The sequence below is a fragment of the Myotis myotis genome, unplaced genomic scaffold (assembly GCF_014108235.1).
Source record: "Myotis myotis isolate mMyoMyo1 unplaced genomic scaffold, mMyoMyo1.p scaffold_m19_p_2, whole genome shotgun sequence".
Classification (NCBI taxonomy): Eukaryota; Metazoa; Chordata; class Mammalia; order Chiroptera; family Vespertilionidae; genus Myotis; species Myotis myotis.
This window is the reverse complement of record NW_023416324.1, coordinates 166,494,788-166,521,447: the sequence shown is the minus strand read 5'-3', so window position 1 is coordinate 166,521,447 and position 26,660 is coordinate 166,494,788. Positions and strand designations below refer to the sequence as shown.

The 26,660-nt window shown below is 40.8% G+C and overlaps 1 protein-coding gene across 2 annotated transcripts in view; it reads right to left on the bottom strand.

The window, feature by feature from the left end:
- ATP13A4 (ATPase 13A4) overlaps positions 1 to 26,660 on the bottom strand; it is a 254,996-nt gene that overhangs the window by 20,196 nt on the left and 208,140 nt on the right. For both annotated transcript variants that reach the window (XM_036348287.1, XM_036348288.1), the window contains 9 exons: positions 25,755 to 25,872; positions 19,450 to 19,574; positions 18,482 to 18,642; positions 16,424 to 16,549; positions 15,242 to 15,321; positions 12,229 to 12,271; positions 8,864 to 8,973; positions 4,835 to 4,931; positions 2,530 to 2,602 (listed from right to left, as the gene is read on the bottom strand). In XM_036348287.1, the coding sequence (XP_036204180.1) occupies positions 2,530 to 2,602; positions 4,835 to 4,931; positions 8,864 to 8,973; positions 12,229 to 12,271; positions 15,242 to 15,321; positions 16,424 to 16,549; positions 18,482 to 18,642; positions 19,450 to 19,574; positions 25,755 to 25,872 (933 nt within the window). The remainder of the gene's footprint in view (positions 1 to 2,529; positions 2,603 to 4,834; positions 4,932 to 8,863; positions 8,974 to 12,228; positions 12,272 to 15,241; positions 15,322 to 16,423; positions 16,550 to 18,481; positions 18,643 to 19,449; positions 19,575 to 25,754; positions 25,873 to 26,660) is intronic.

The window sequence follows — 26,660 nt, the reverse complement described above, 5'->3', positions numbered from 1 at the left end:
GACCATTGCAAGGAAAGCAGAGACCATGGCCTTCTCACCTACTGCTTGCTCCAAACCATAGGTCAGGCTTGATATAGGGAAAGCAAAGCTCTGAATTAGATGAAAACTCAAAATGTTAATCTATAATACCTAGGTGTTTTATAACTAAAGATGAGTTCATTTAATAACTGGAATTGACCAGAAATGATCTGCATATGGGATAACTGAGCTTATAGGGATGGGAAAGCAATAGTGCCTAAAGGCACAGGGTAAAAATAAAACAAAAATAGCTGTTTCTTGACTCCATTTCTCAGCTACACCTTGAGCCCAGCCCATGTACCAAACTAGCTACATGTTTGTTGAATAATATTTGGATAAAGTGCTGCCATTCTGATAGAACATCATGCTTCTGAACTATTACACTTCTGAGACTTTCTCCCACTGGCAACAATGATTCTGAGTCATTCCAAGTTTCCCACTGAGCCTACTCTGAGATGAGAGGCTAACTGGCCAACTGGCATGAAAATCAACAGGATATTGCCATGAGAAAAAGTAAAGTATACCCCCTGCCATGGGAGTCAAATTCATAACCAATATCATGAAATTAAATATGTAAGAGCTCAAAATAACTTACTCAGGGTCATCTGGCATTCTGAGGAAAGGCTAAGACTACCACCCAAAGGTTTGGATTTCTAATCAGTCTACTTGTATACAGTCAAATTCTCTTCAAGGGCTCACCAAATTAGCATCATTGCAAAAGAAGAAAAAGAATATAGAAGCACATGGTGATATTAATTTTGTAACAAGTGCTCATAGTATGTGGGGCATTGTATTATTTTACTTCACATGTATTCTTTTATCTGATTCTCACAACCCTATGAAGACAATTTCTATGAGGAAGTTATTTGTTTTATAAATAATTTGCCGAAGGTCACAGAGATAGGGAGCAGTGGAGGATGGCAATGGCCTTCACCTTCATGCTACTGACTGCTAGAATAGCTCTTGGAACTTCCTGGTGTTCTTTTTCCTTTATGGCGTCACTGATCATATTCATAAGTAACATGTAAATTATTTAAAAATATCCAACACTGCAAAGCAATATCATTAATTCAAAATTATCTAGTCATGTGAATGTTAATAACATCCTATATAATAAAAGCCCAGTGACTGAAAGGCGGAATGACCAGAACGACAGGTTGACCAGTCACTATGACTCGCACTGACCACCAGGGTGCAGACATTCAATGCAGGAGCTACCCCCTGGTGGTCAGTGTGCTACCACAGTGGGAGCATCACTTGGCTGACCAAGATGAGCCGCTGCTCCCACTGCGAACCCTGGGCTGATGGGCAGCAACCCGGGCTGTGATTGTAGCCTCCTCACCCCAGGCTCCTCTTACTTGCTCCCTGACGCTTCCTCCGGATGCCTGCACTGTTGCTGCCAGGCTCGCAGCGCTGACCCTGAAGACTGGGAAGTGGGTTCGTTCGTGGCTACCCTGGGACTGAGGCTTACTTCCCCACCTCTCAGTGCTATTGTCCCTGGGCCCAGCCCCAGCCGAGTTCCCTGAAGAGGCTAGTGCTCCCGCTCCACAAAGATGCCAGACCAGGGAGCAGCTGCTCAGAGGGTGGGTCCACAGATGCTCAGCTGACTGGGATGAGCGGGGCTCTCACAGTGGGCCAATCCCTGCAGGCCACACCCCTCACCAGTGCATGAATCCCGTGCACTGGGCCTCTAGTGTAGAAAATATTTCTATGGGCTATGAATAGACATTTCAATCCTAAGAATCAAAATTTATATTACTTACATCTCTGATACTGATAAATTTTGTCATTGTATTGATATAATAAATGACTTCAATATCAGTTCTATGCTTTAAGATTCAACATGAAATTCACAGTTATTAATATCCTGCCCTGCCTGATGTTTTACCTGTTATTTTTCAAAAAACTTTCATTGTTGAACAAGGGAAAAGAGATGACTGCATCATTCTTTTTCTTTCCTCTGTTCAGGCAGTCACCTTTCTCACTTATTGTTATATCGAACCTGAGTTCTTTGATAAGAAATACTGTATCAGTGTCATCTGCAAGGAAGGAAACGAGCAATAGCTGCTGTAAGCATACACCTTGCTTTTGAGAGAATTTCACGAGAATAAAATGCTAGCATTTGTTCTCACACATCAAAGACTAAGCAAGAATCTGGTTTCACGTCAACATGAAGCATAGCTGAATAATGGAAAGTGACCTTTGGGCTTTAAGGATTCGCTTTCTAGATTTCCTATACATTTTTCTATGCACCAGGCACAAACCTACAAAGAACTCAAAATACATTGACAATTTTATGAGGCTAAAACCTATTTGTTTTCAGGATATTTAATGTCATGTCTGAGGACTTTAAGCCTCAATTTTCCCTCAAAATGACTTTCAAAAAAATTCATAGGAAATGAGGTTTTTGTAGTTAAGATGCATCTTTTTCTGAAGCTCTTACTTGTGTGAACATGTCTAGAATGTCATAGATAAATACAAATAATATAGTTTATTTACTAAAGAGCTTACTTGTTAAACACACCATCAAGGTAATGGCTATATCTTGCACGATATACTGGTAATTCCCAAAGAGTTGCAGTTGCTGAAAAGGAAAGAAAAGTGGGTATGACTATTGCTTCTGCCATTTTAGCATTTTATCATTTCTAACACTTTTTGAAAATAGTCAAGAAACAACTGTTACTTTTCTCTCCTCCTTAGGAAGAAAGTGACTTACCTTAGGTTTATAGCATCTTATTGGAGAGAATGAAACCAGATCACTGTTTTCCCAGTGTTTTACCTAATTCCATATTAGCAATGGGGGTGTGCCAGTTGGGAAACACCCTCTTACTGGCCACAGTAGTTCTGGCACCTATAGTGTCAGCCTGAATGGTTGAATTTTTAACATAATATATTGAAGCCTAAAAGTTCCCTGGGAATTTCAAACTTAAAATTTAAAATCAAGGCCAAGAAATACTCAACAGGTTTCTCTCCATTTTTGTTCATAGCTTGAGTTTACACCATAGTGCTCTTGGGGGTTCATTCACTTTCCCAAATTGAACAAGTGCTCCTACCCCAAATAAGCCCACTGCAAACTTCAGTCTGGTACACCTGCCTTTCTGAGATTTAGATAGACACAGAGCTTCCTTTATGTTCACATGTATGGAGTTGAAGTATTTAAATAAGAGTCAACAGTCTCTAGGAACCTGCCTTGCAATATTCCTTCTGCAGCCAGGCAGGTCTGTTTATCTGCTACACAGCTATTGAATGAGCACTAAATTATAATCTGACTCTGACTACTTTACAGACCAGATATATGCAAATGAAAAACATTTCTGGCCTCTTACAGGGTGAAAAGGCCCAGAAGTTTCCAGGTGCAGGTCCTTGGGGGACCTTCTAATTTAGGTCTAGACCATCAGAGTGGATGGCTTCTGCATGGACTAGGGTTCCAACTCTATCCATGAGACTTGGGGACTGAGGTTCTGCTTTCCTATTTTTGAGAGGATGAAAATGGTTCATCAGTGTCCCTCTCATCCTATAATTCTTCTTCTGTCTCCTTTGCCCTTCTCATATCTTTTGCCCTTATTTTCTGCTCAGAATGGTAAAATGATATATATGCAGGGTGAGATGAAATAGGGAGGAATTTTTAAAAGCAGTTTCAGTTTTTATTCTAGGAGCAGCTTATATAGAATTACAGAGGGCTTTGGGAAGCAGCCAGCCTTAACTTTCCAGAGGCAGATAAAGGCTTGGCAAAGGACAAGATCTAATTTGTTCTTAGTAATAGAGGAAAAACTTGAATCTAGACTTCCTGACTCCTAAGCCAGGTCTTGTTTTTATGCACCCAGTTGCCCCTTAGCCCTCTGTGTATGTGATCCTTGCTAGTAGTGGATGCTGGAGTCCTATGGCCCTTTCATTCACCTCTCAGATGTCTCAGAAAAACAGCAGACTAATTCCCTACCTGAAGTGGTTCCTGAACCTGTTGCCTCATTTTACTTTAGAGCAAGTTATGACTGAACTAATGAAGTGTACTTTCAACCTGAACATATTTCTTCCATACAGCTAATTAATTCTTTTTTTTTTTTAAATATATTTTATTGATTTTTCACAGAGAGGAAGGGAGAGAGATAGAAAGTTAGAAACATCAATGAGAGAGAAACATCGATCAGCTGCCTCCTGCACATCTCCCACTGGGGATGTGCCCGCAACCCAGGTACATGCCCTTGACCGGAATCGAACCTGGGACCTTTCAGTCCGCAGGCTGACGCTCTATCCACTGAGCCAAACCGGTTTCGGCCTAATTAATTCTTAAGTGTTTATTTTTATCATTTAATTTAGAATGTCATTTTTTAAAGAATTGCTCATCTTTTACTAATGGCACATCTAAATGTGTAATTTCTGGTCAGGTTCAGAAACAAAGTTTGGGCATGGAAGTTTTTCTAGCCTTTGAATCTTTCAAAGTCAAATTCAACAACTTCTCTTTCTTTTGATCTCAGTCTTTTGCCAAAAATATTCCACAGTTGGTGACTGATCCATTTCCTGCTGAGTTATATGTAGGCTGCTCTGAAGCTTTCTTCATTATCCACGGGAAGAAATAGAGGCTTGAAGAGGTCAAGTGTCTTGAGAAAAACAACACTCCTGCAAAACGGAGCCACATCTCTTTATTTCTAGCTCCATGTTTCATGCACAGCTATGCTAAGTTCCCAGTTTATAGAGATCTATTTTGAGAATTGTCATTTATTTATAAAACATTAAATCCTGTGTAGGAGCTGCACCCCATCAAGAATAAACCAGGGATGTAAATGCAATTAGAACTAGAAAAAATTATTTTGGTTCATACCCAATAGAGCAGTGATGCACCAATAAACTGGATTATTCCATACATGGTCAAGTATTTAAATACCCCAAAGGATGAAACCAGAGCAGCACGGCCTTCTCTGTTTAAGAAAAAATAAGAATACCGATTATGCATGATACACATCTCCCATTCTCCTTTATATTTCAAAAGGAGTTTAATTTTTAATAGCTATTGACATACATTCACTTAACCACTGATTCACCCTCTCAACTATTTCAACTATTTATTTAATTACTCACTCATTCATTCTCTCCTTTCATCATTACCTCACTCATTAATTTATAAACTCACCTTTACTTAGAGTTTATGAGGTACCAGAATTATGCTAAAAGTCATAGAGGATATCAATGAATCAGGCTCAGTCTGTATTTTCAACAAGCTTTCAGTGAATTAGGTAGATTAACATGTACATTATAAATACAATACATTATGATACGGTGAAAAATGTCAAGCATTGACTTGACTGTGACTCATGGCACCCGAACAACACTTGCTTCCTGAGGACTGAACAGTGTGTGCCTCAGAGTCCCTTAGAGATATAGAGCTAAAGTACTGGTGCTCTCGCATTTTAGGAAGTGTGGACGGGACTCCAATATTTGAAACAAAATAGGTTTTGTTGGTTTCAATACACCACGAAGAACCCAGGGTAATAATCTGAGCTGGTGTGAAGATCAAAAGAGATAAAGACAAAGTAAAAATTGCAGCTTAAAAAGTAAATATTTCTCCCCTTAAAAAATTCTGCTTGTGCCCTAACCGGTTTGGCTCAGTGGATAAAGTGTTGGCCTGCAAAAAAAAAAAAAAAAAAAAAAAAAAAAAAAAAAAGTGTCGGCCTGCAGACTGAAGGGTCCCAGGTTCGATTCCAGTCAAGGGCATGTACCTTGGTTGTGGTCACGTCCCCAGTAGGGGGTGTGCAGGAGGCAGCTGATCGATGTTTCTCTCTCATCGATGTTTCTACCTCTCTATCCTTCTCCCTTCCTCTCTGTAAAAACTCAATAAAAAATATATTTAAAAAAAGAATAAATCCCTTAGGTGCCTGGCAACCTAATAAGCTTGCTATTTATATATATAAAAAAAATTCTGCTTGAAAAAAAAAATTCTGCTTGAGCCATTGCTCCTTTAACTGAGGCTTGGTAGGGTGATGGATTATAACAGGCTAAAGAAAACAAGGTGAGGCAATTGTGCAATAGGGGTGTGGGAACTTGGGAAACAATCCTTCCTGCATCCTCCTCTTGTTTAGGCAGAAGCCAGTCCACAAGTGAGGCAGCCCACATCCTCTTTGTTTCCAGATCCCAGTGACAGGGACACCTACACTGCTCAGAGACTGTCAACAGAACAGGGACAAGGGATGGAAAACCTAAAAGCTAAATAATAACCACATTGCCTCAGGCAAATGAGAAAGGCCAGGAGGGAGCTGGGCCAAGATGCTGTGGGCCACTATCTTCCTCCAGGCTATGAGGCACCACCATTTGTTTTCAGCACAGTGAGTGGGGCAGAAGACAAGCTGAGAAGGGGCAAGCATGTGAAGCCTGGATCATCTTCTGATATAAATTTTGTGATTCCATCCTTTATTTTCTGTAATTGTGTATATTTAAAAAAAAAAATAAGATTCAGACTCAAAGGAAAGTGCAAAAAAACATGGCAAGTAAAGAATAAAGGGTGTTTGCATGTACCTCCAGAATTACTGCTATTCCTAATCAGCATGAATCTTAAGCAGCTCATTCATTTATTTATGCATTCCATAAACAGTAATGAATGCTCTGATGCATCCAGCGTAGTGTGAGGCACAATGATAAGAAATGAATAAGGTAAAGGACTTGAACTACAACAGTGTTTCAAAAGGAAAAAATGAAAACCCATGGATCTGGACTTATGCATCTAAAACTGTACCTCATGTCCCTCTAGAGCCGTGGTCGGCAAACTGCGGCTCGCGAGCCACATGAGGCTCTTTGGCCCCTTGAGTGTGGCTCTTCCACAAAATACCATGTGCGGGCGCGCACGTACAGTGCGATTGAAACTTCGTGGCCCATGCGCAGAAGTCGGTATTTTGTGGAAGAGCCACACTGAAGGGGCCAAAGAGCCGCATGTGGCTCACAAGCCGCGGTTTGCCGAGCCGCAGTTTGCCGACCACTGCTTTAGAGGATGTTTGCTCCGGAATAAGCATGCATCAAGGAGAGCGAGGGTACAATGAGCCTAACAGAGCTGAACCACATCTAATTTTTATAAATCTATGAAATACAGAAGCAAAGAGTTTCTACCCTGAAGTCTTACTAAGCCATCTGCCACTAGAGAAATCATGCATCCTGACTTGTAATTTAAAACAGTATATTGCATTCATAAATGCATCAGGCCACATGCATAAGAAAGGACACCTGAAGTTCAAATACCACTGCCTTTTGGTGGACCAACCAGGCACCTTGTGCAAGCACCCTGGAGTTTCAACTCCCTATGCAAGGTTTCCACACCTGGTGCCCCAGCTTCACCTCCACAAGTCCCACATGAGAATCCTCACAGCACAATTGGACTATTGGGGCCCTGCACTCTCCCATTAAAACCCTATTCCTAAATATGGCTCTCCATTCCCCCACCTGGAATCCCCTCCCAGCTACTTTCTGTTCACAGATATCCTGTCCATCCTTTAAGTTGCAGCTCTCCTGCTGATGCCTTCCCTCTGGCTAGAGCTATCATACTAAACTGCTAGGAAAGTTACTGTATTGTTGGATGTTAATTTATTTAAAACAAATTTATTTGAGCACCTCTCATTTATCATGCAGAAGTTCCTCTGTTTTGTGATGATATCTCCATCTATCTATATTCTTCACTGGGATGTAAGTCCTCCAGGGCAAGGTTCTGTCTCATTCTTAATCCCACATATTTCCAAACACAATATTTAAAAAGAGCTCCAGGAGCTGTGTTGATGATGGACAGCTTGAATGAGGGCAAGGGTCCTGAGCATTCTCGTTTTGTAGTTGCCATGACATCAATGAGTGAGGCACTAGAGGTAGCAAGAAAAAGGCTTGGAGAGAGTCTCCAAAAGCAGTGAAACATGATGCCAGGTTGGCTAGGAGTGGAGAAGAAGAAAGAGTAGAAGGAACTCTGAGCTTCTGAGCCTGGATGAGGCCATCTAAGAACCAAATTGTCCTCAGAAGCAGGGAACCTGGGAGTTAGGAAGAGGAGGCAGGGGAGGATGATGTTTGAGACTGTGGAAGAACACAGTTGCAGCAACCCAGTTTCTAGCTGTCTTCCTGACAGGGGCATGGAATTTCTAGCCTGGAGCCTTTAGGTGAGTGATTCCTGCCAGCAGCTGCCTATTCAGATGGACCAAGGGACACGGCAGAGAACTTCCTGGGGCATATCTCAAGATTTGATGATGTCTTCAAGGCTATTGATCTGAAAGTTACCTAAAGTTACCCCGCAACAGAAGAATAAGACTTATGTACAAATATAGAACCTATTGTATTATTCTTAACTACATTTAAAATATGAGTAAAGACATTGGAAATGAGCGGAGGCAAGGGAAAATAAACCATTTTTCATTCCTTCCCCTCCCTAACTATTGCCAATCAATTGTAAAAGTATTTTATGAAATCATTTTGGATGTTCATTAATTTTTTGGGGGGGACATAACACTATTTGGGGAAGCTATCTGATGGAATGTTCCCTTTCTGCTTCCTCACCCTGTCAACTGCTGAGAGAAAGGTTCCAGTAAGCTCCCAATGTACAACATAAAGGAAAGGAGAAATAAGAAAAGCAATTACTTTTTAAATACCAACTCTAGCTTTCAGCTCTCCACATGACACAGCCATTTATCCTTTAAGGCTCAGCCAAAGTCACCTTTTTGTGGCTTTTACCAGCATTCTCAAGCAGCACTAACAGCTCCCTTGCTTGGTACTCCAATAGCACTTTACCCATATGTCTCTTGTGACAATTATCACTAAGTTATAGTTGAATTCTGCCTAGAGCCAGACTCTGAGCCCATCAGTCATGGGGGTCCAAAAGGAAGAAGTGGCTTACTTGATGAGATGAGGCACACACTCGATGTTGGCTGTTTTTGAGGTGAAAGGTGAGGCTACAGATGCCTCCTGCTCTGACAAGGAAATACCCGCATGAGCCATTTTCAAAGCCTGGAATGACAAATCCGTGTTACACCAATGACTCCTCAGGCCAGGCTTTAACCACTTAAACACCATGAGGCTATTCTTAACATTATACAGTTTATAACTTTGCACATTTCCACCCCTAGATTTCTGATTATGTTGTCCCTTCCCCTGGGATATCCTTTCTCCCCTGATCTACTAACTCACCAACTAAAGAGATGCCAATTAAACAATGATTCAGAGGAAGAAGAATGGAGTGTGTGTGTGTGTGTGTGTGTGTGCACACGCACGCACATGTATGTGTATATATGTCTCTGTATTGGTTGTGGAATATAGACATCCTATATAATAAAAGGCTAATATGCAAATTGTCCCCTTGACCAGGAGTTTGGGAGTTCAACTGGGAGTTCGACCAGGGGGTGGGGCGGGCCGGCCAACTGCCCATGCCAGCCCGGCCCAATTGGCTGATTGGGGCAGGTTGGCTGGACCCATCTGTGCACGACTTTGTGCACCAGGCCCCTAGTAATAAGTAAATAGGAGTAGTCATTCAATAATCTATTTAAAAAATGACAGCATTTGGATAGACATTTATTATCACAGTTCTTACACTTAACAGGTCATCTTGATGATCAATAGGAAAATAAATCCAAACCCCACCATTCCCTAAGCTTCCTGACCCAGCCAACCAGCTAACTGCTAGAATAAAATATGGGGCATATAGCATCTTCCCTGGACACAGGAACTAGATCACACTCATCAATGACTCATACCAGTACATGTGTTGCCTCATTGAAATGAAGACTAATTCATTTCTCATCAAGACTGAAAACTGTTCACAGAAACAGACTCAGAGACACAGAGAAAAAACTGATGGTTGCCAAGATGGGAGGAGGGCTGGAGAGCTGGGTGAAAATGGTAAAGGGATTAAGATGTAGAAATTGGTAGCTACAAAATAGTCATAAGGATGTAAAGTACAGCATAGAAAATATAATCAATAATATTGCAATAACTAGATATGGTGTCAGATAGGTGCTAGAATTATTAGAATTATTAGGGGGATCACTTAGTAAATTATATAAAAGTCTAATCACTGGGTTGTGCACCTGAAACTAACCTGAAAATAATATTGAATGCCAACTCAGATTTAAAAATAAGAAAAGAAAGATTGTATTTCTAAGAGTAATTATAAACATATCAAATGAAAATACTTAAAGAAAAAAAAAGACTGAGCCCTGGCCAGGTGGCTCAGTTGATTGGAGTGTCCTCTCATACAACAAAAAGTTTGGTTCCTGGTCAAGGCACTTAACTAGGATGTGGGTTCAATCTCTGGTCAGGGGACATGGAGGAGCCAACTGGTCAATGTTTCTCTCATCAATGTTTATTTCTCTCTCTCTCCCTTCCCTTCTCTCTAAAAATCAATAAACATATCCTTGGGTGAGGATAATAATAGTAACAATAATAATTTTTAGAAGTCTAGAACTTTTCAGAAAGTGCACAGAGCAGTGACCAATAAGGAGGCCAGAAAGCCCTTGATCCTACAGGAATGTGTGGGCATAAAGCAAGATTGTGTATTTTTGCTGCCCTGTAGAACTGCAAAGTACCTGGATACTGTAACCGGTGCATACTAAATTCATGGTCAACAAATATTAAAATATTTCCTTCTTCCTCTCTGCTCTCTGAGTATTTTGCAGCTCTATCATATAATTTAGTACCATCTCCTTTATGTTAGGGTTATTTTTATGCATGATTCTTTCTCCCAGCAGACAATTAACTCTTTAGGGGCAGACACTGTATCCCTTTTAGCACTTGATTTCATTGTTTTGTCCTAAACTCCACATAATTAATAAGACTAGGCACTCATTTTAAATTTTGAAGAGTGGATTAAATACTAGTTTCTCATGAAGTATAAGGCAGGAAAATTCATAATAGTTCTCTAATTATGAACAAGGTTTTACACAGAACTTTGAATAAAATACTTAAGAGAGAAGTAAAAGAAATACCCAGATATTAAGTATCTAATAGGCTTTGAAAATACAAAGCAATCCTCTTCACTTCTTGTCCCACACATTGGCTACTAAAATATGTTCTTGTGTGCATAAATCTTCAAAGTAGAGTATTACTTCAACCATATCTTTAAAACTAATATTATAAAACATGTACTGCCTTCTATTGTGTATAAGAAGTAGTCTGCTGAGAATCATTAAATTTAGGTTTTGTTATCGTATCGTGTGTAACAACTGAATAGTTTGTTCTAAAAACACACAGAAATTGCTAAATATTTTGCTTATCTTGGTTCAGTCATCAATTTATATGAAGACTGAAGCCAATAAATCAAGAGAAGGATGAGACTTGGATGGGCTGCAACAGAAGAATTGGGAAAGATTACTAAGAGCAAAGATGTGTTATTGGAGACCAAGGTTAGGATCATCCATATCCTCATGTGCCCAGTTACCATGTTCAGATACAAAAGTTGGGCAGTGAGCAGGGCTGGTAAGAAAAAAGTGGATTCATTTGAAATATGGTGTTGGAGGAAAGCTCTACAGATACCCTGGACTGCCTGAAAGATGAACAAATGGAGCACATTAAGCCTGAAACAATGCTGAAGGCAAAAATGACAAAACCAAAGCTGTCCCATTTCAGGCACATCATGAGAAGGCAAGGCTCTTTGGAAAAGACAATAACGTTGGGGGAAATAGAAAGCAGCAGGGAGAGAGGAAGACAAATATGAGATGAATTGACCCCATAAGAGCAGCCCTAAGCATGACTGCACAGGAGCTGAGCAGGGCTACCGAGGACAGGACATTATAGACATCACATATTCATAGGGTCACCCAGAGTCAGAGCTGACTCAACAGCAGGAAACACACACGATTTCATTGAGTGTAAAAATTTGGAGGTAAAGTCAACTTTGAAAAACTAACCCTGAAATAGAAGTTTGGCACAGAGGATGAGGATGAGAGCGGCAGGATGAGAAAATAATGCAATTTGCACATAATTCAAAATCTTTAATCATTAGTTTCAAACTTTTCCTCCACTGAGGATTTACCAACTGTGTGACTTCGGCTAAAAAAAGAATTCACTTCCCTGGACTCATTTTCTTATTGATAACATGAGAGATTTAAACCAGCTAGTCTTGTAATATCCCTCTGTCTTAAATCGGGAAATCACAAATAATCAAGTGATTGTGGCAGAAGGGTGAAGAGACAGACCCCAGGGGACTGTGTGGTTTTTAAGGGGGGTATTAGTAAACTGCCTGCATTAGCATAAGTACTTTATACTCACCCCACAGTCATTGGCTCCATCTCCACACATGCCCACATAATAACTGCAGCGGAAAGTAAGAAAAATTAATAACAATGCTTCACTTGAATAATTTCTATCAGAGTTAACTCAAATGTGATGTGTGTCTGTGAGAGATAGAGGAAGAGAGAGAAAGTCCTGAAGACATGTGGAATCAGGCTTCAGGAAAATAGGAAAAATAGTTCCAGAGGAATGAGGCCATTGTATTAATTAAATTGTTTCAATCAACCATATGGAAGTGGTAGTGATATTGCAGGGATGTCTACAAAGATCATCACATACTTCAAAAGAAGCCCTGCTTTATTATAATCACCAAGGTGAAGTTTAAGGGTGCATAGTCATAATCATAGCACTTGCCACAGAACCTCATGCATAGATCATGATCTAATCCATCCGTGTTTTGGTTGCTAACTGCTGCTGAGAGTTTGGAGTGAGAGCAGCAGGATGAGAAACATTTGGGAAATAGTATTACAGATATAACTGGAGCTAGATACACATACTCTTGAAGCATCTTAGATGAAAATGAAATAATATGCTCCCATTATACCACCTTGGTGTGCAAACACAATGATATAAAATAAAAGAGTAAATATTAAAGCTGTTGCTAAAGAAAAAGGAATTTCTGATTCAAGACATACTCTGTCTTCTATTATAAATAAACTAGAGGTTTGGTGCACAAATTCATGCACCAGTGGGGTCTCTCGGCCTGGCCTGCAGGATAGAGCTGAAACTAGCTCTATGATGCACACTGACCACCAGGGGGCAGATGCTCAACACAGGAGCTGCTGTGATGTACACTTGCCATTTACAGAGAAACAGCAGTACGGACCTGGCCAACAAAGCAACACTTGGCTTCCCCCAAGTGGGACACAGGCCCCGCCACCACCCCAGAGCAACAGCCCACCAAATTGCAGCTACCGCTGCCAAGACCCATGGCCAGCCTGGAAACAGGTCACTGTGGGCTCCAGGTAATGACTTCATCTAACAAAACCTGGCTTCTTCTCCCTAGTGACTAGCCTCCCTGGAATTTCTTCAGCCCAGGAACATGACTTGCTTTATAGCCAGGTGGAAACATCTTACACTTTAACCAAATGTCTATGAAGCATTTTCCTGTGCCTCATTTCATTTGATCCTCACCGAAGTCCTGGAGTAGGTAGATAGGAGACTTGGCAGAATTCTATTTTATTTTCATTAGCCAGAAAACAGAGATTTAGAAAGCTTAGAAACTTGACCTGACTGAAAAGAAGTAAGAAATGGTGGACCTTGAAAATGACTTCGGGTTTTCTCACTGTGCAGAATATAGTCAAACACTGCTGCAGTTAAATATTTTACCCTTTGTTCTCCCTGTGTGATTTACAATAATAATCTCCTTTGTGTTGATATTTACTGCTGTGTTGCTGACAATTACCAGAAAGAGAAGTTGGGGTGTTTCACTGGGCTGGAAAAAGTTTAGCTAAGTCAGAAAGCAGGTCTAATTAAGCAAGCTTATTCTATATCTATAAAAGGCAAGTTGACTTTCGCATGTGCGATACATATAAAGCTCTTGCTGGCACCAATTGCATGCGTGTGTTTCTATCTGTCATTGTCAACCGTGAATTTGGTTGACACTTCTATTATAGAGAAAGGGCGAATAGCAATATTAAAAGATTTCTTCTCATTAATTTCCTTTCAATGTTCATGAATTCTAGCATTGGGCCACTAGTATTATATAATGGCCATGTAAGTGAAATAATCATTTTAGACACTGGTTACTAACCCAGACTCAAGGCATTATGGGAGCTAATGAGCAGTTTTTGAAACTCCTCCAAGAATGTGGGCAACAAAAAATAATAGTAAAAGCAGTCTCCTGATTTTACTATTAAAATATTTAAATATTTTAATAATATTAAATTTAATATTTTAATATTAAAATATTTAAATATTTAAACTATTTAAATATTTATCAGTATTTATTTAAAATTTCACTATTCTCTATTCCTTTTCACTTTCAGAAATCCATAGCCCAGAAATTGTAACATTCCCAGGAAGTAATAGTTAGGTTTGGACTCAAGAAGAACCATTTCATTCTGATGTGACATGGTCATCCTTATTTTTAATAAATAAGAAAGGACTTTCTTTTCTTTTTTATTTTGGCCTCTACACCCACTCCCTGCCAGGGCCAGATACAGTGAGAATATCTTTCACCTATTTCAAGGAAGATCTGAAATCATTCATGTATCTTCTAATGAACCCACCTCAAATAATTCCAGGTGAGAACTCATATGCTTCCTCATTTTTCCCCCATTCTGAGCTATAGAAGCCCTTCCTGTTTGTATTCTCTATATCCAAGCAGGCAATCTTCCTCTAAGATATGCCTTGTGGGCCACAGAACAAATGTTCTCTGGGACAGTGAACTTCTGAAATGTCCCTCAGGGATCCCCACCTCCTGGTACTTGGGGTATTGGGTAATGCTCTTCCTTGAGTGTGGCTAGACCTAGTGAGTTGCTTCAAATGAAGGGAATATAGTGAAAATTATGGGATGTCATTTCTGAGATAGAGATATAAAAAATGTTGATCTCTCTCTCTCTCTCTCTCTCTCTCTCTCTCTCTCTTTCTTTCTTCTTCCTTGCTCACTCTTATGGAAGCCAGTGACCACATTGTGAGCTTCCTTGTAAAATGATTAATGTAGCAAGGAACTGAGGGTGGCATTTGTCCAACAGCCAATGAAAACAGAGACTCAGCCCAACCAGCCTCAAGGAACTGAATCCTACCAACAACATGTGAGTTAGGCTGGTGGCAGATCCTTCTCCCTTAAGTGCTGAGATGTCTGCAGTTCTGATGGACACCTGATTAGAGCCTTGTGAGAGACCTGGAGCCAGACATAGCGTCATCTGAGCACACGTGGATGCCCGATCCACAGAACTTCAAAATAATAAATAGCATCATTCTAAGTTTTGGTGTAATTTGTTACACAGTAGATAATGAATACACTATCCTTTCATGCAATAACACCTACTTTAATTTCTGAAATTCTTCAACAAGGCTTGATTTTTGCCCAGGAGACATTCTTGCAAAAATGGTTCCATTCACCAGAATCTAAAGAGAAAAACAACTTTTGCAATAAGCTTAGAAAGAAGAACACTTCCACAGAAAAGGACAGCCCTGAAAAATCATTTCTGGCCACTGTTTGAATATAGCATTGGGTCGTGGTCATTAGACTAAATGTCAGGAAAGGGAATAAGGGGATTTAATGCTTTAATATGTAACTTTCATTCTCAGTCCTCCATCACAACTCTATTAATTCTTTCCAGGCCATTTTTCCCAGATGGGTTAACCTCTAATTAATAATAATAACTAAGAAGCAACAGAGTGCTTAAGGAAATATAGGGTCTCTGTGTTTTTTTTCTGAACTCTGTCTCCACACTTGTAGCATAGACAGAGAAAGGAGCAATAAATCTAGAGTTGAGAAATAAGCTTCTATTCTCAGCTCTGTCCCAATTAGTTGCACAAACCATCAACAAGCGACTTAACCTCTCTGAGTCTCAGCCTTCCCATCTGCACAAGGAGGAATTGGACTGAGAGCTTTTTGGAGGCCTTTGGGGACTAGATTCTATGGTCCTGGACTGGGAAGATGACAGAATTTCAAGACATGGAGAACAGATGGCTGCTGCCCTGGGCTTGTGTGCCACTTATCTCCTTCACACTGACAGCACAGCCCTGCACAGCACTATTTTAAAATAGACACACACACAGGACAAGATAACAAATGATTTTGAAAATAAACCATGGGCTTTTGTTTCCTCCTGTTGTAATTCAAGAATCCAGGCAGGAAGAGGAATAGAGTTCATCATGACATGAGTTGGTAGCTTTCAGAGAGAAGCTGACCCACAAAATAGGAATGTGTCTGGAACTATCCAGAGGGTCTCCTTGCTGGGGAAGGAGAGAGGAGGGAAGCTGGGATTGGACTGGCCACGGGGCGAGAGGCTATACCAGAACTCAAAACACCAAGAGGAGGTCATGAGCATGTGCAGGACTGGGTGGATGTGGGCAGGGCCAGGAAACTTCGGTGCCCCTTTGGGGACCTTTAGTCTCTAGCTCTGAGACAATCTCAGTGATGTCACCTTCACTACTCTATTCCCTTTTTATGCCTCACTCATTTGAGGAGGAAAACAAAACACTTCATGTTTCCAGTACTCACTTTTGGAAGCAAGCTGCTGAAATGCTGAAATAGCACTTTGTATGATTTCCCACTCATTGCAAAATGATAACGGTTCCCTTGTTCTTCAGGAAGCACTGAACTGTTTCCAATGTTAATGTAGGTTTCCTAAAATCAAAAGGCATCATTTCCATGTGAGCTCTTAAAGGATACCTCTGTTTTCCTATGTTTTCTGGAAGGAAGTATATTCATGTTTCATAACTATGTGAGGCTCGGCAAACACTTAATGTATGACTTGCCCATGGAACTTATACTTCTATGGCGAAAACCCTCAGAATGTCTCCCAAAATAATATATGAACATGAAATACTTTGACAACATGATGTTCTGGATCCTATCCTGGGAGATAATATGTGTGATGTCATTTTACCTAGGAAATCATTCTGAGGTACCAGTCAGTGATTCTAAGAAGAACAGGAAGGTTCTTCTCTCCTCTTCCTTCTTCCCATCTTGCAACCTTTTATTTCTTAAGATAACTTATGATTCATTCCTTCAAAAATAATTTTACACTCTACACTGTAAAGTTCTTCTTTTAGCCCCTGACTTCTCCCCACCAAGGAAGGTGCCCGGATCTTCCACACCTTATGTTCCACTGCAAAAGCACGACTCCTTTTCTGAAAGCCTTTCCCCCTGTCTTTCACCTGTCAATGTCCCCCACCCCCCACTGCATTCCAGTCCCACAAGAGAGCATCTGATGAATGCGCATGCACACCTCATGCCAATAGGTGATAATGGTTTTTCATGTGACATTTCTCAGAGGGCCTTACATTTACATAGGTCTCTAACATTCAAATAATATAAAAGGTGAGAAAATTTTATTCATTAGAGGTATCTATCTTAGGGAAGACATTGTACTTGGAAGACAAAAACATTTGATGTGCCAAATTGGAAGGCAAAGTGCAACCCTTTACAACCCCCATTAGGAACCAGCCAACAGAAAGCCATGCTCTGAAGCATACCACTGGAGGCAAGGACAGGACTCCTTCTGCTTTTACTAGAGTGTGGGGAGAGGAAGTGTGTTGATGGGGAGCCAGGGAGAGGAGGAAAACCGAGGCTGTGATGTGACTTCTTCCAGCAATGACCAAAACAAAGGGGTAGCGTGAGTGGGCTGTTTGTTAAAAATTAGTGAGGACCTGAGTATCGTCACACAGTGAAACTGAGGCAATAAAAATTGATGTAGAACTCTGCTGAAAGCATAGAGGAAGCTGCCATCTTCCACAGCCCATGCAATGTTGTCATCTTCACACAGCAGGGGCAGGACCGCTCTGTACAGTGGTGCAATTTGTCTACTGAACAAGGGCCTTCTCTACACTTAACAATCCAAAAGGCTGGTCAGCCTAGAAGAAGAGAGCATCCTTGTAATTTATCACCTGGGGGGCCATCTCTCTGAATTTACACAAAGAAAGGTGGTGCATTTAGTGATGGGATGGCAGGCTGCAACCATTTCCTTCACATGAAAAAGCTGTTCTGTCACAGGTACACAGGGACCTTACTCTTGAGAGAAGCCGACACCTGCCACCTACATGTCAAAGGTACAGAACAATCTAAATGCCCATGATTTGGGTGGAATCAAACAGACCCAAATTTGATATTCTGCTCTGAAACTGGCTAGTTGTATGTCTTGGACAAGCTTACCTCCCTAGGCCTCAGTTTTCTCAGTTGTAAAATGAATAGTTTACTCAATTGTAGGGTAACTGTGAGTATTAAGTGGGAATTATGGGTGTAAATTGGTGATTCTCAACCATGACTGAACATTGGAAACACCAGAAGGAAGGGCTGATGCCAGCTCCCAGGCCAGAGGTTCTGATTTAATCAGTAGAGCCTTGGCACTGGCCGCTTAATCATCCTCCAGGTTATGTCTACATCTAGCTGGTGCTGAGAAGTGCTGGTGGAAATGCTAAATGCTTTGCAAACTGTAAAGCTCTGGACAGATGTGAGGATTATTACGGTGGTAACTTGTGATGCCAAGAGAAGGCTGCCCAGGGCCAGCACTGTATCTATCAGCTCAGGCCACAGAGGGGCCTTTTAGAGTTTGCTCACATTCTGCCCAGGTCCATTCTCTTGGTTTTCAACCAGCTGCCAGGTCACAGAGGCAGGAACAAACTCTTCTGGTTCATTGGCCTCAACGAGGATCACTTGGTTCCCTTGAGGAATCATTTCGGAGTTTTTTGCAACAGTAATGGCTGTTTGCAGGTTGTCACCTAGATGACAAAGAAAGTCAGTTTGCTTTATGTATAAACCTCTCAGCAATCAGAATTGAGCTCCTCCTCTCCTGAGTGTCCATACTACTTTGTTGGTGTTCTTTGTCAGCATTTATTGCTTTCCACCTTATTTTATCATCATTTATCTTCCATTCTGCCTCAGTCTGTCTGCCCCTAGTGGTCAACTTCTGTCTGCATTTCCTTCCCACCATAGTTAGCATTCTGGTATTCTGAATATTGCATATTTCCAAAAAATGCACAATGAATAAATAAGTGGTGGTCAATTTATGACTAATCCCAGGAGACTGACAGCTCTTAGTGGTGGGGTAACATGGTCCAATCTGACAGCATAAAACCATCCTTGGGATCTGGATTCCAGTTAAGCAGAGAAAAGAACACTTAGTGCTGGGCCATGCTTCAATTTGATTATCAGGTGCCACGCCTATCACCACTGCCTTGAAGGACAGTCCAGCCAAGTCTTACACCCTTTACAAGGAGATCTATTGGGGGGGTTATTGATGAAAACACATTCTTGTGTTTAAGCATTTATTGTGAATCCCTTAGCAGTACACTGATTTTGGTAGAAAGAGTAGGCATTAGACAAAGAAAAGAAGATATAGTAATTGCCTCCAAAACTCACGGTGGTGTTGGGGGAGCTACACATGTTTCCAGGTAACTGTACTACGGGGTGACAAACTTGACAGCAAAGCATCTTTCTTTCTGCCTCAGTCATATGAACTCAGTTCACACAGTATTTTTCTTATGCCCAGGAGACATTCAGCTTATCAGGTCTCCAGACACACATACCGGTAATCATCACAGTCCTGATGCAGGCCTCTCTCAGTTCCTTCAAGACAGGTTTGGTTTCCTTTTTCAAGCGATTCTCCATTATAAGAAGTCCCAGAAATGTTAACTCTGACTCCACCTTCTCTCTATGGATTCAGGAGAAAGTGAATATTAAGGCTTATTTATATAGCCTCAAGAGTTGGATTTATTTCTTGTTTTTAAAATTTCTAAGTTTTATCAATGTACTATGTGCTCATCTATATATATAAAAGGCTAATATGCAGAGTGTCCCCTCGGGAGTTCGACCGGTAGACCGGGAGTTCGATTGCTTGCTATGATGTGCGCTGACCACCAGGCCCCGTCCAGCAGCCAGCAGCTGGGGAAGGAAGGCCCCAGCTGGCAGCCGGAAGACCCCAATCAACCCTGATCGCTGGCCAGGCCTAGGGACCCTACCCATGCACAGATTTCATGCACCAGGCCTCTAGTGTTTAATAATTCAAAAAGAACCCAAAAAACTTATAATGAAAACCAAAAGACCATGTTTTCACACTGCCCTTCTACTTCTCAGAAGCAACAACCACTTTTATATCTTATAGCTGCCTTTAGTTTTCAACTCCATTTTTTTTTTTTTTTTTTTTTTTTTTTTTTTGCAGTGAGATCATAACGATTTATTGGCTGTATTAGCTCAATGATCATTTCAATACATCGCCTACATTTTGTAGTGTGAAATTCATTTATAACAGAGGAATAATTTAATTCTGAAGCCAAATGAACTGCTCTTTGCCTTCATGCAAAGTCACCCACTTTTGATTTTTTTTTTTTTTTTTTGCATAACTTAATTCAATTTTTCTGCTCTTGTCACATTTTCTCCAGCTCCTCCACACTTTTTTTTCTGGGTGGTTATAATGTTATTATCTTATTATTGGTCACTAACCAGGGATAATTCACTTTTCCAATTGATCTATGCTGCTCATAAAATGCCAAATCAACTGGAAGCCCCGGAAGCCAGTGATTAGTGAGTTCTGAAAGCCAATGTAGACAGAAAACTGTGTGCGATGGGCAGGGGACCAGGAGTTGATGACCTTCCACGTGTCGAATTTCTCTGGGTTGAACAGGCCCACCGTCAGAGGAGCATCCACAGGGCAGATTCTCTAGGGCGCAGGTGGTGGTAATGGTTTGTATCAGACTCTTGTTGTGTGTACTTAATATTTTACACGGTCCATGCTAGCTCATATTTGCTTGAAGTCAGTCTCTGACAATGTCAAGTTCAATGGGTCCTGTAGCTAAAATGTCCTCAAGCACAATGTTTCCCTTGGGGAAAAAAAAAAAAGCTGGCAACACATGCACTATTGTAGTGTAGCCTGCACATGAACCACACTGATTTAGGTAAAATGGGAATGTGTACTAGAGGTCACTAGGCCCTCTGCCATTCTGGCTTGAACCTGGAGAATGTCAATCATAGACGAACAAGGTTGGGGCACAGACAGTTGCTTGGTTCACTTTACGGTAGAATCACCCCTGAAGTTGCGAGCTGGAAGAAAAAAGGGTGAAGATGGAACACTGAATGGACTAAAAGGAGAAGCTATAACATTTTTTCTTTAGGTAGGAGGAAGCCATTAAAAATGACAAATTTTGCCGGAGTCCAACCCCAGCAGGTCCAGGGGTCCCCAAAGGTGTGGATGGAGTCGGCGAAGAAGGAATGACAGGGAGACGGAGTTCAGTTGATCAGCAGCCTAGCCAGGATCTCCAGCCAAGTTCTGGTCTGGATCTCCAGAGAGGTTCTGCTTAGGATCTCCAGCCAGGTTCTGTGTCCATGTTGTCTTACTAGGTTCTCCAGCCAGGTTCTCCAGGTTCTCCAGCCAGGTTCTGTCCAGGTTCTCCAGCCAGGTTCAGTCACCAGGTTCTAGTCAGGTTCTCTTGCCAATTTCTGTAGTCAGGTTCAGTCCAGGAACCTTTGCCATGTTCTCTCCAGTGAAGTTCTTCTGTCTCTGTAGGTTCTGTCTTCTTAGTCCTGTGTTCTAAGTTCTGTGTTCTAAGTTCTGTCTCTTGCTGTCTTGTTACATCTGTATTTATACCAGTTGATTCAATCCTATCAATCTCTATTACAAAGGTTAGGGCGTTTCTTATCTCCATTCCAGGGAGTAAAGATTATGTAGCTTAAGCATGATTGTTTGTAGTTAAAGTGATTAACTACCCACCTGGCACTTAGTTAAGGAGTTTTATCCCCTCCCTGACTTCAGGGAAAAAATCCCTACCTGGGGAAACAACCTTTCTCAGAGAGGAGACCTTGGTTAAAACACATAGTGCCAAGGTGAGCAAACATATTAAGAACAGTATGCCATATATGCCAGGTCCCTTGAAACAGCAAGCATGGACCGGCTCCCGGCAAATTCCCCCTTTTTTATTTTTAAAAAGCGGGCATTAAAAAGAAAACCCCGAAATGCTCTCTTGTATCCATTTTAAGAGTAGGATTGGCGCTTTCCGCTATTACCTGAGTCCTGATCTATCACCCCAGGGAGAGCTTGCCAATCCTGCACTTTCCCGGGGTGGAAAGGCTGGAGTGGGGTTAAGGATAGGGCTCCTTGGGCCTACCTTCTCCCATGCCTTTACATTTACCTTTCCTTCCTCAGAAAAGCATGGACATACTTCTTGTATAAAACGTTCTGTCTGACTGGGAGTAACCTTAATTCCTCTGCTAGCAAGCATATGTGTTAAAAGATCAATACAGAGTCTTATTTCTTTAGACTCAGTATGGCACATCTTCTTAATCTAAAGATCAATACAGAGTCTTCTTTCTTTGGACTCAGTATGGCACATCTTCTCAATCTAAGAATCAACACAGAGTCTTCTTTCTTTGGACTCAGTATGGTACATCTTCTCAATCTAAGTTCTGCACTATCCACCTTCTTACCCTACTTATCCTCATAGGGGGGTTTGCAGCACCCTGGTGGAGTCCTATCCGTCCCGAATGTGGGGGTTCTCAATAGGGGGGGGCTTACCTAGGGGAATCCTGTTCCAGGGGTTCCCAAAGGTGTCGACGGAGTCGGCGAAGACTATCCACCCTCTTCCTATGGTGGAGTCCTATCCGTCCTGAGTGCGGGGCGCTTACCTAGGGGTCCCTTTTCGGGCGCCATATGCTGGGGTCCGGCCCCAGCAGGTCCAGGGGTCCCCAAAGGTGTGGACGGAGTCGGCGAAGAAGAGATGACATGGAGACAGCGTTCAGTTGATCAGCAGCCTAGCCAGGATCTCCAGCCAGGATCTCCAGCCAAGTTCTGGTCTGGATCTCCAGCAAAGTTCTGGTTAGGATCTCCAGCCAGGTTCTGTGTCCATGTTCTCTTGCTAGGTTCTCCAGCCAGGTTCAGTTACCAGGTTCTAGTCAGGTTCTCTTGCCAATTTCCGCAGTCAGGTTCAGTCCAGGATCCTTTGCCATGTTCTGTCTCTAGGCTCTGTCCCTAGGTTCCATCTCCAGTTTCCGTCCAGGATCCCTTGCCATGCTCTCTCCAGCAAAGCTCCCCCATCTCTAGGCTCTGTCTTCTTAGTTCTGTGTTCTAAGTTCTGTGTTCTTAGTTTTCAACTCCATTTTTTAAAATAATGTGATTATCTTCCAACTCTTCTGGGTTTTAAAAATATTGTTAATCATTTATATTTTTCATTTCCAAGACCTTTTTTTGAGCTTAAAGTAATTTCAACTTATTACACATGTGTTAAGACATACTGCATACAGGATACTATAGTAATAGTTGAATATGCTATTATTCATTTCAACTTCTATTTGTAACCTGATACATGATATTAGCCAAGGATTTGAATAGTTTTCAGAATTTGAAATTGGAGGCTTGAAAATATAATTCAAAGTTGGATAAGAACACTTCTATCTGGAGTAGAATTTAAGTTGTTACATCCTTCCTTCAAAAGTCCATTCACTAAATAACTACTTGATTTTAGATCTTGTATTAAGCACTTTGGTGAATACTCAGATAAACAAATATAAATCCTGTCTTAGTGATCTCAGAAAATATTATAAAAGAAAAGGTACCTTAATATAGAACTTGTTGAAGTCCCATCATTTAACTTCATGAATTTCCATTATAAATTGGATTACTACTTTCTCATTAACTAGAACTAAAAGGAAGATCCAAAATTTTTCTCACTGATTAATTCTGGTTTTCATCCCTACTTTATAGCTCTTCTCCTTGTTCACCATTTCAGGCACTCTGGACTTTTGTGACTCTATAACATTTCTAGCAAAGTCCTGTATAAGGACCCTTGTGTCCACTATTTCTATTGCCTGCAAAGCTTTTCCTCTGGATAGCTGTATGCCTTTCTCCCTCACTTTACTCAAATCTCTGTCCAAAGCTTGCCTCCTCAGAGGACTTCCTTGATCACCCCATGGGAAAGGGTGGTGTCCCCTGTCATTTTTAAAAAATACTCTCAACCTGCTTTATTTTTCCCCTCTGTGCATTTTTTACTACTTGACAATATTGTATAGGTCTATTTTGTATACATATATATTATCTATCTATCTGTCTATATACATATATTTTTATATTGCTTATGTATATTTTATTATCTATTTTCCCCAATTAGGATTTAAGCTCATGAGGGCAAGGATTTTATTCTATTCACTTCTGAATCCTCAGTGCCTCAAAGAGCATTTCACACAGTCAAGCTCAATAGAACATTGCTAAACCAATAAAAGGGGACATCTTGATCAAATATTTTTTCTGTTTTATAGCTTGTGTTTTATTTTCTAAGTCATCTCATAAAACTCTTCTATTTCCTTTTCTGACGGCAGGTTTTTTTTTTTTTAGAAGTTTTTCATTTTCTAATTGGAAAACTTAACTAAATATGATTTGATTCTAAAAAATATCAAAAACCCTATCCCTTATCCTCTTTGAAAATAGTAACTAAATTCCCAGGAGCATACTAGACTCCTGAAATTCTCTTAGAAATCTGAGATGGCTAGAAATCTAGCACATTTTATCCTTATTTTTTTTATTTTGGTATGTTTAGAATAAAGTCTATCTCAGTAGCAGCTTTTAAATAAGAACATCACAGCTGTCTTTGTCTGTGGCAGCTGGGTGGTGGCTGCATTCCATGTCAAGCTACATAAATCTTCCTTTCACACGTGATCTTAATGTTCGTTATTAAAATTTGTGTCTTGAAAAATTATACAATCCTGTGTGTGATGGGTCTTTATGCTTGTTCAAGAATAACTAACACCTTGAATGTTAAACCTGAGAGTGCCATTCATACATTGCAAAATGAGCTTTGTGGTTCTATTTAGAAGATTAAAATGTCATGGCTGAAAGGCTCCTTAGGGACCATACAATCCTGCATTTTACAGATAGGAGAAGTTGACACTATAAGAATGATTACTGATTACATTCCAGTAGATAGACTTACGTTGCAAATACTAATGTTGAACCAAGAATATCTGTATCTTTTGTAGGGGAGCTAATTTTACATAAAAGTATATATCAGCCACACAAAACCAAAGATAAGTGATACATAGATGATTCATTATTCAATTTTTCACAGTATTTCTCTACTTCTTTGTCATAGAAAATTCAAAAACAGCCTTTAAAAGTTGAGAAACATTTAAAAAGATCTTCAGATTATCCTCTAATGAGGACAATTCATCTCTGTAATGTAATTAAAGATACTGAATTATATTTCATACTAGGGTCCCTTGGCCTGGCTGGAAATTGGGCTGATGGGGGGTGGTGGTAGTGGTGTGTGCGAGGACCACGGGAGGTTGGCTGTGGGACTGCACTGACCACCAGGGGGCAGCTCCTGCATTGAGTGCCTGCCCCCTGGTAGTCACTGAGGCATCATAGTGACCAGTCAACTGGTTGTTTGGTCACTTAGGCTCTTATATATATAGATAAGAAATGCAGTTTGCACTCACTACCTCTTCAGATCTGAGGGGGGTATGTTATTGGGTCCTGAAAGAACCTAAGTCTAAAGGATTCTGGAGGACTTTCAAGGTGCCAACTGTCTCTTTCCCTCAACTCTTTTGTATGTAGTCCTCCCAAATAGTGTTGGTCATTTTTATTGGGATGATGGAATTCAGGGTAGAGAGAATTTGCTACTAGCATCTGGGAGTCAGGACATCTCAACCCCCAACCATGTTCTGCCACTAACCAGCATTGTGATCTAATCAAGTCCCCCCGATGTGGCTCACTGTTAGCCATCTCTGAATTAAGGAGCTGAATGAGATTGAGTCTTCATCTCCAAGAACTTTCTTAATGATTTGAGCTATCCATTCATCTCCAGGGGCTCCTTCACTTCATTCACACAGAACAGATTTTTGAGTTTTTTACCTGGACAAACTGTCCACTTCTGAAAGCTTTCCCAGGCTCAAGGTTTTATGGGCAAGGGCAATGACACGGAAGCCTTGCATTGTGTAATTCCCCAGTTCCTGTGGGAAGTTCCTGGGCACTGCCAGGAGAGAAAAGACAGGTAAATGCAAGGTCACATTGAAGGTCACTGAACTCCTATGCAAGGCTCTGGGATGCAGTTGCTGTACCTTGTTTTAACCTTCACTCCATAAAAATACTTTAATAGAAAAACCACAGCTTCTAGTTAAAGGCCACAAACACTTCATAGTGTGTTCTTATTACTCTGACAGAAACAAATGCCAAAGATGTTCTGGTCATCAACTGAGTGTCAAATACACTGGCTAGATTCAGTATGGACAGACCTCAGGATTGTATCAAACTGGATGAAATGAGAGAAATATCGATTCTCTAAATCAGGGGTCAGTGAACTACAGGCCAAATCTGGCCCATTGTTTGTTTTTGTAAATAACGTTTTATTGGAACATAGCCACACCCATTAGTTTCATTGTCTATGGCTGCTTTTAGGCTACAATGGCAGGGGTGACCAGTTGAAACAGAAACCATGTGGTAACAAATCCTAAATTATTTAGTACCTGGCTCTTCACAAAAATGTTTGTCGATCCCTACTTTAGATAATGGATGACACAATGCCAACACGTCTGTATTTTGACATGGTAATCATAACTAAGGATAGTATATTTATAAAATCTTTATGGTTTATAGTATGCCTGTAAAGGCATTAGGAAGAAGCACAGTATAATGGGCGGTATAGCAGCTTATGTAGCAAAACACTGATTTCCAGTCTCCACTCTATTACCAACTAGCTCTCTGACCTTGGGCATGTTAAGTCTCTCTTCTGCACCTCCATTTTACAATAGAAAAAAGGAG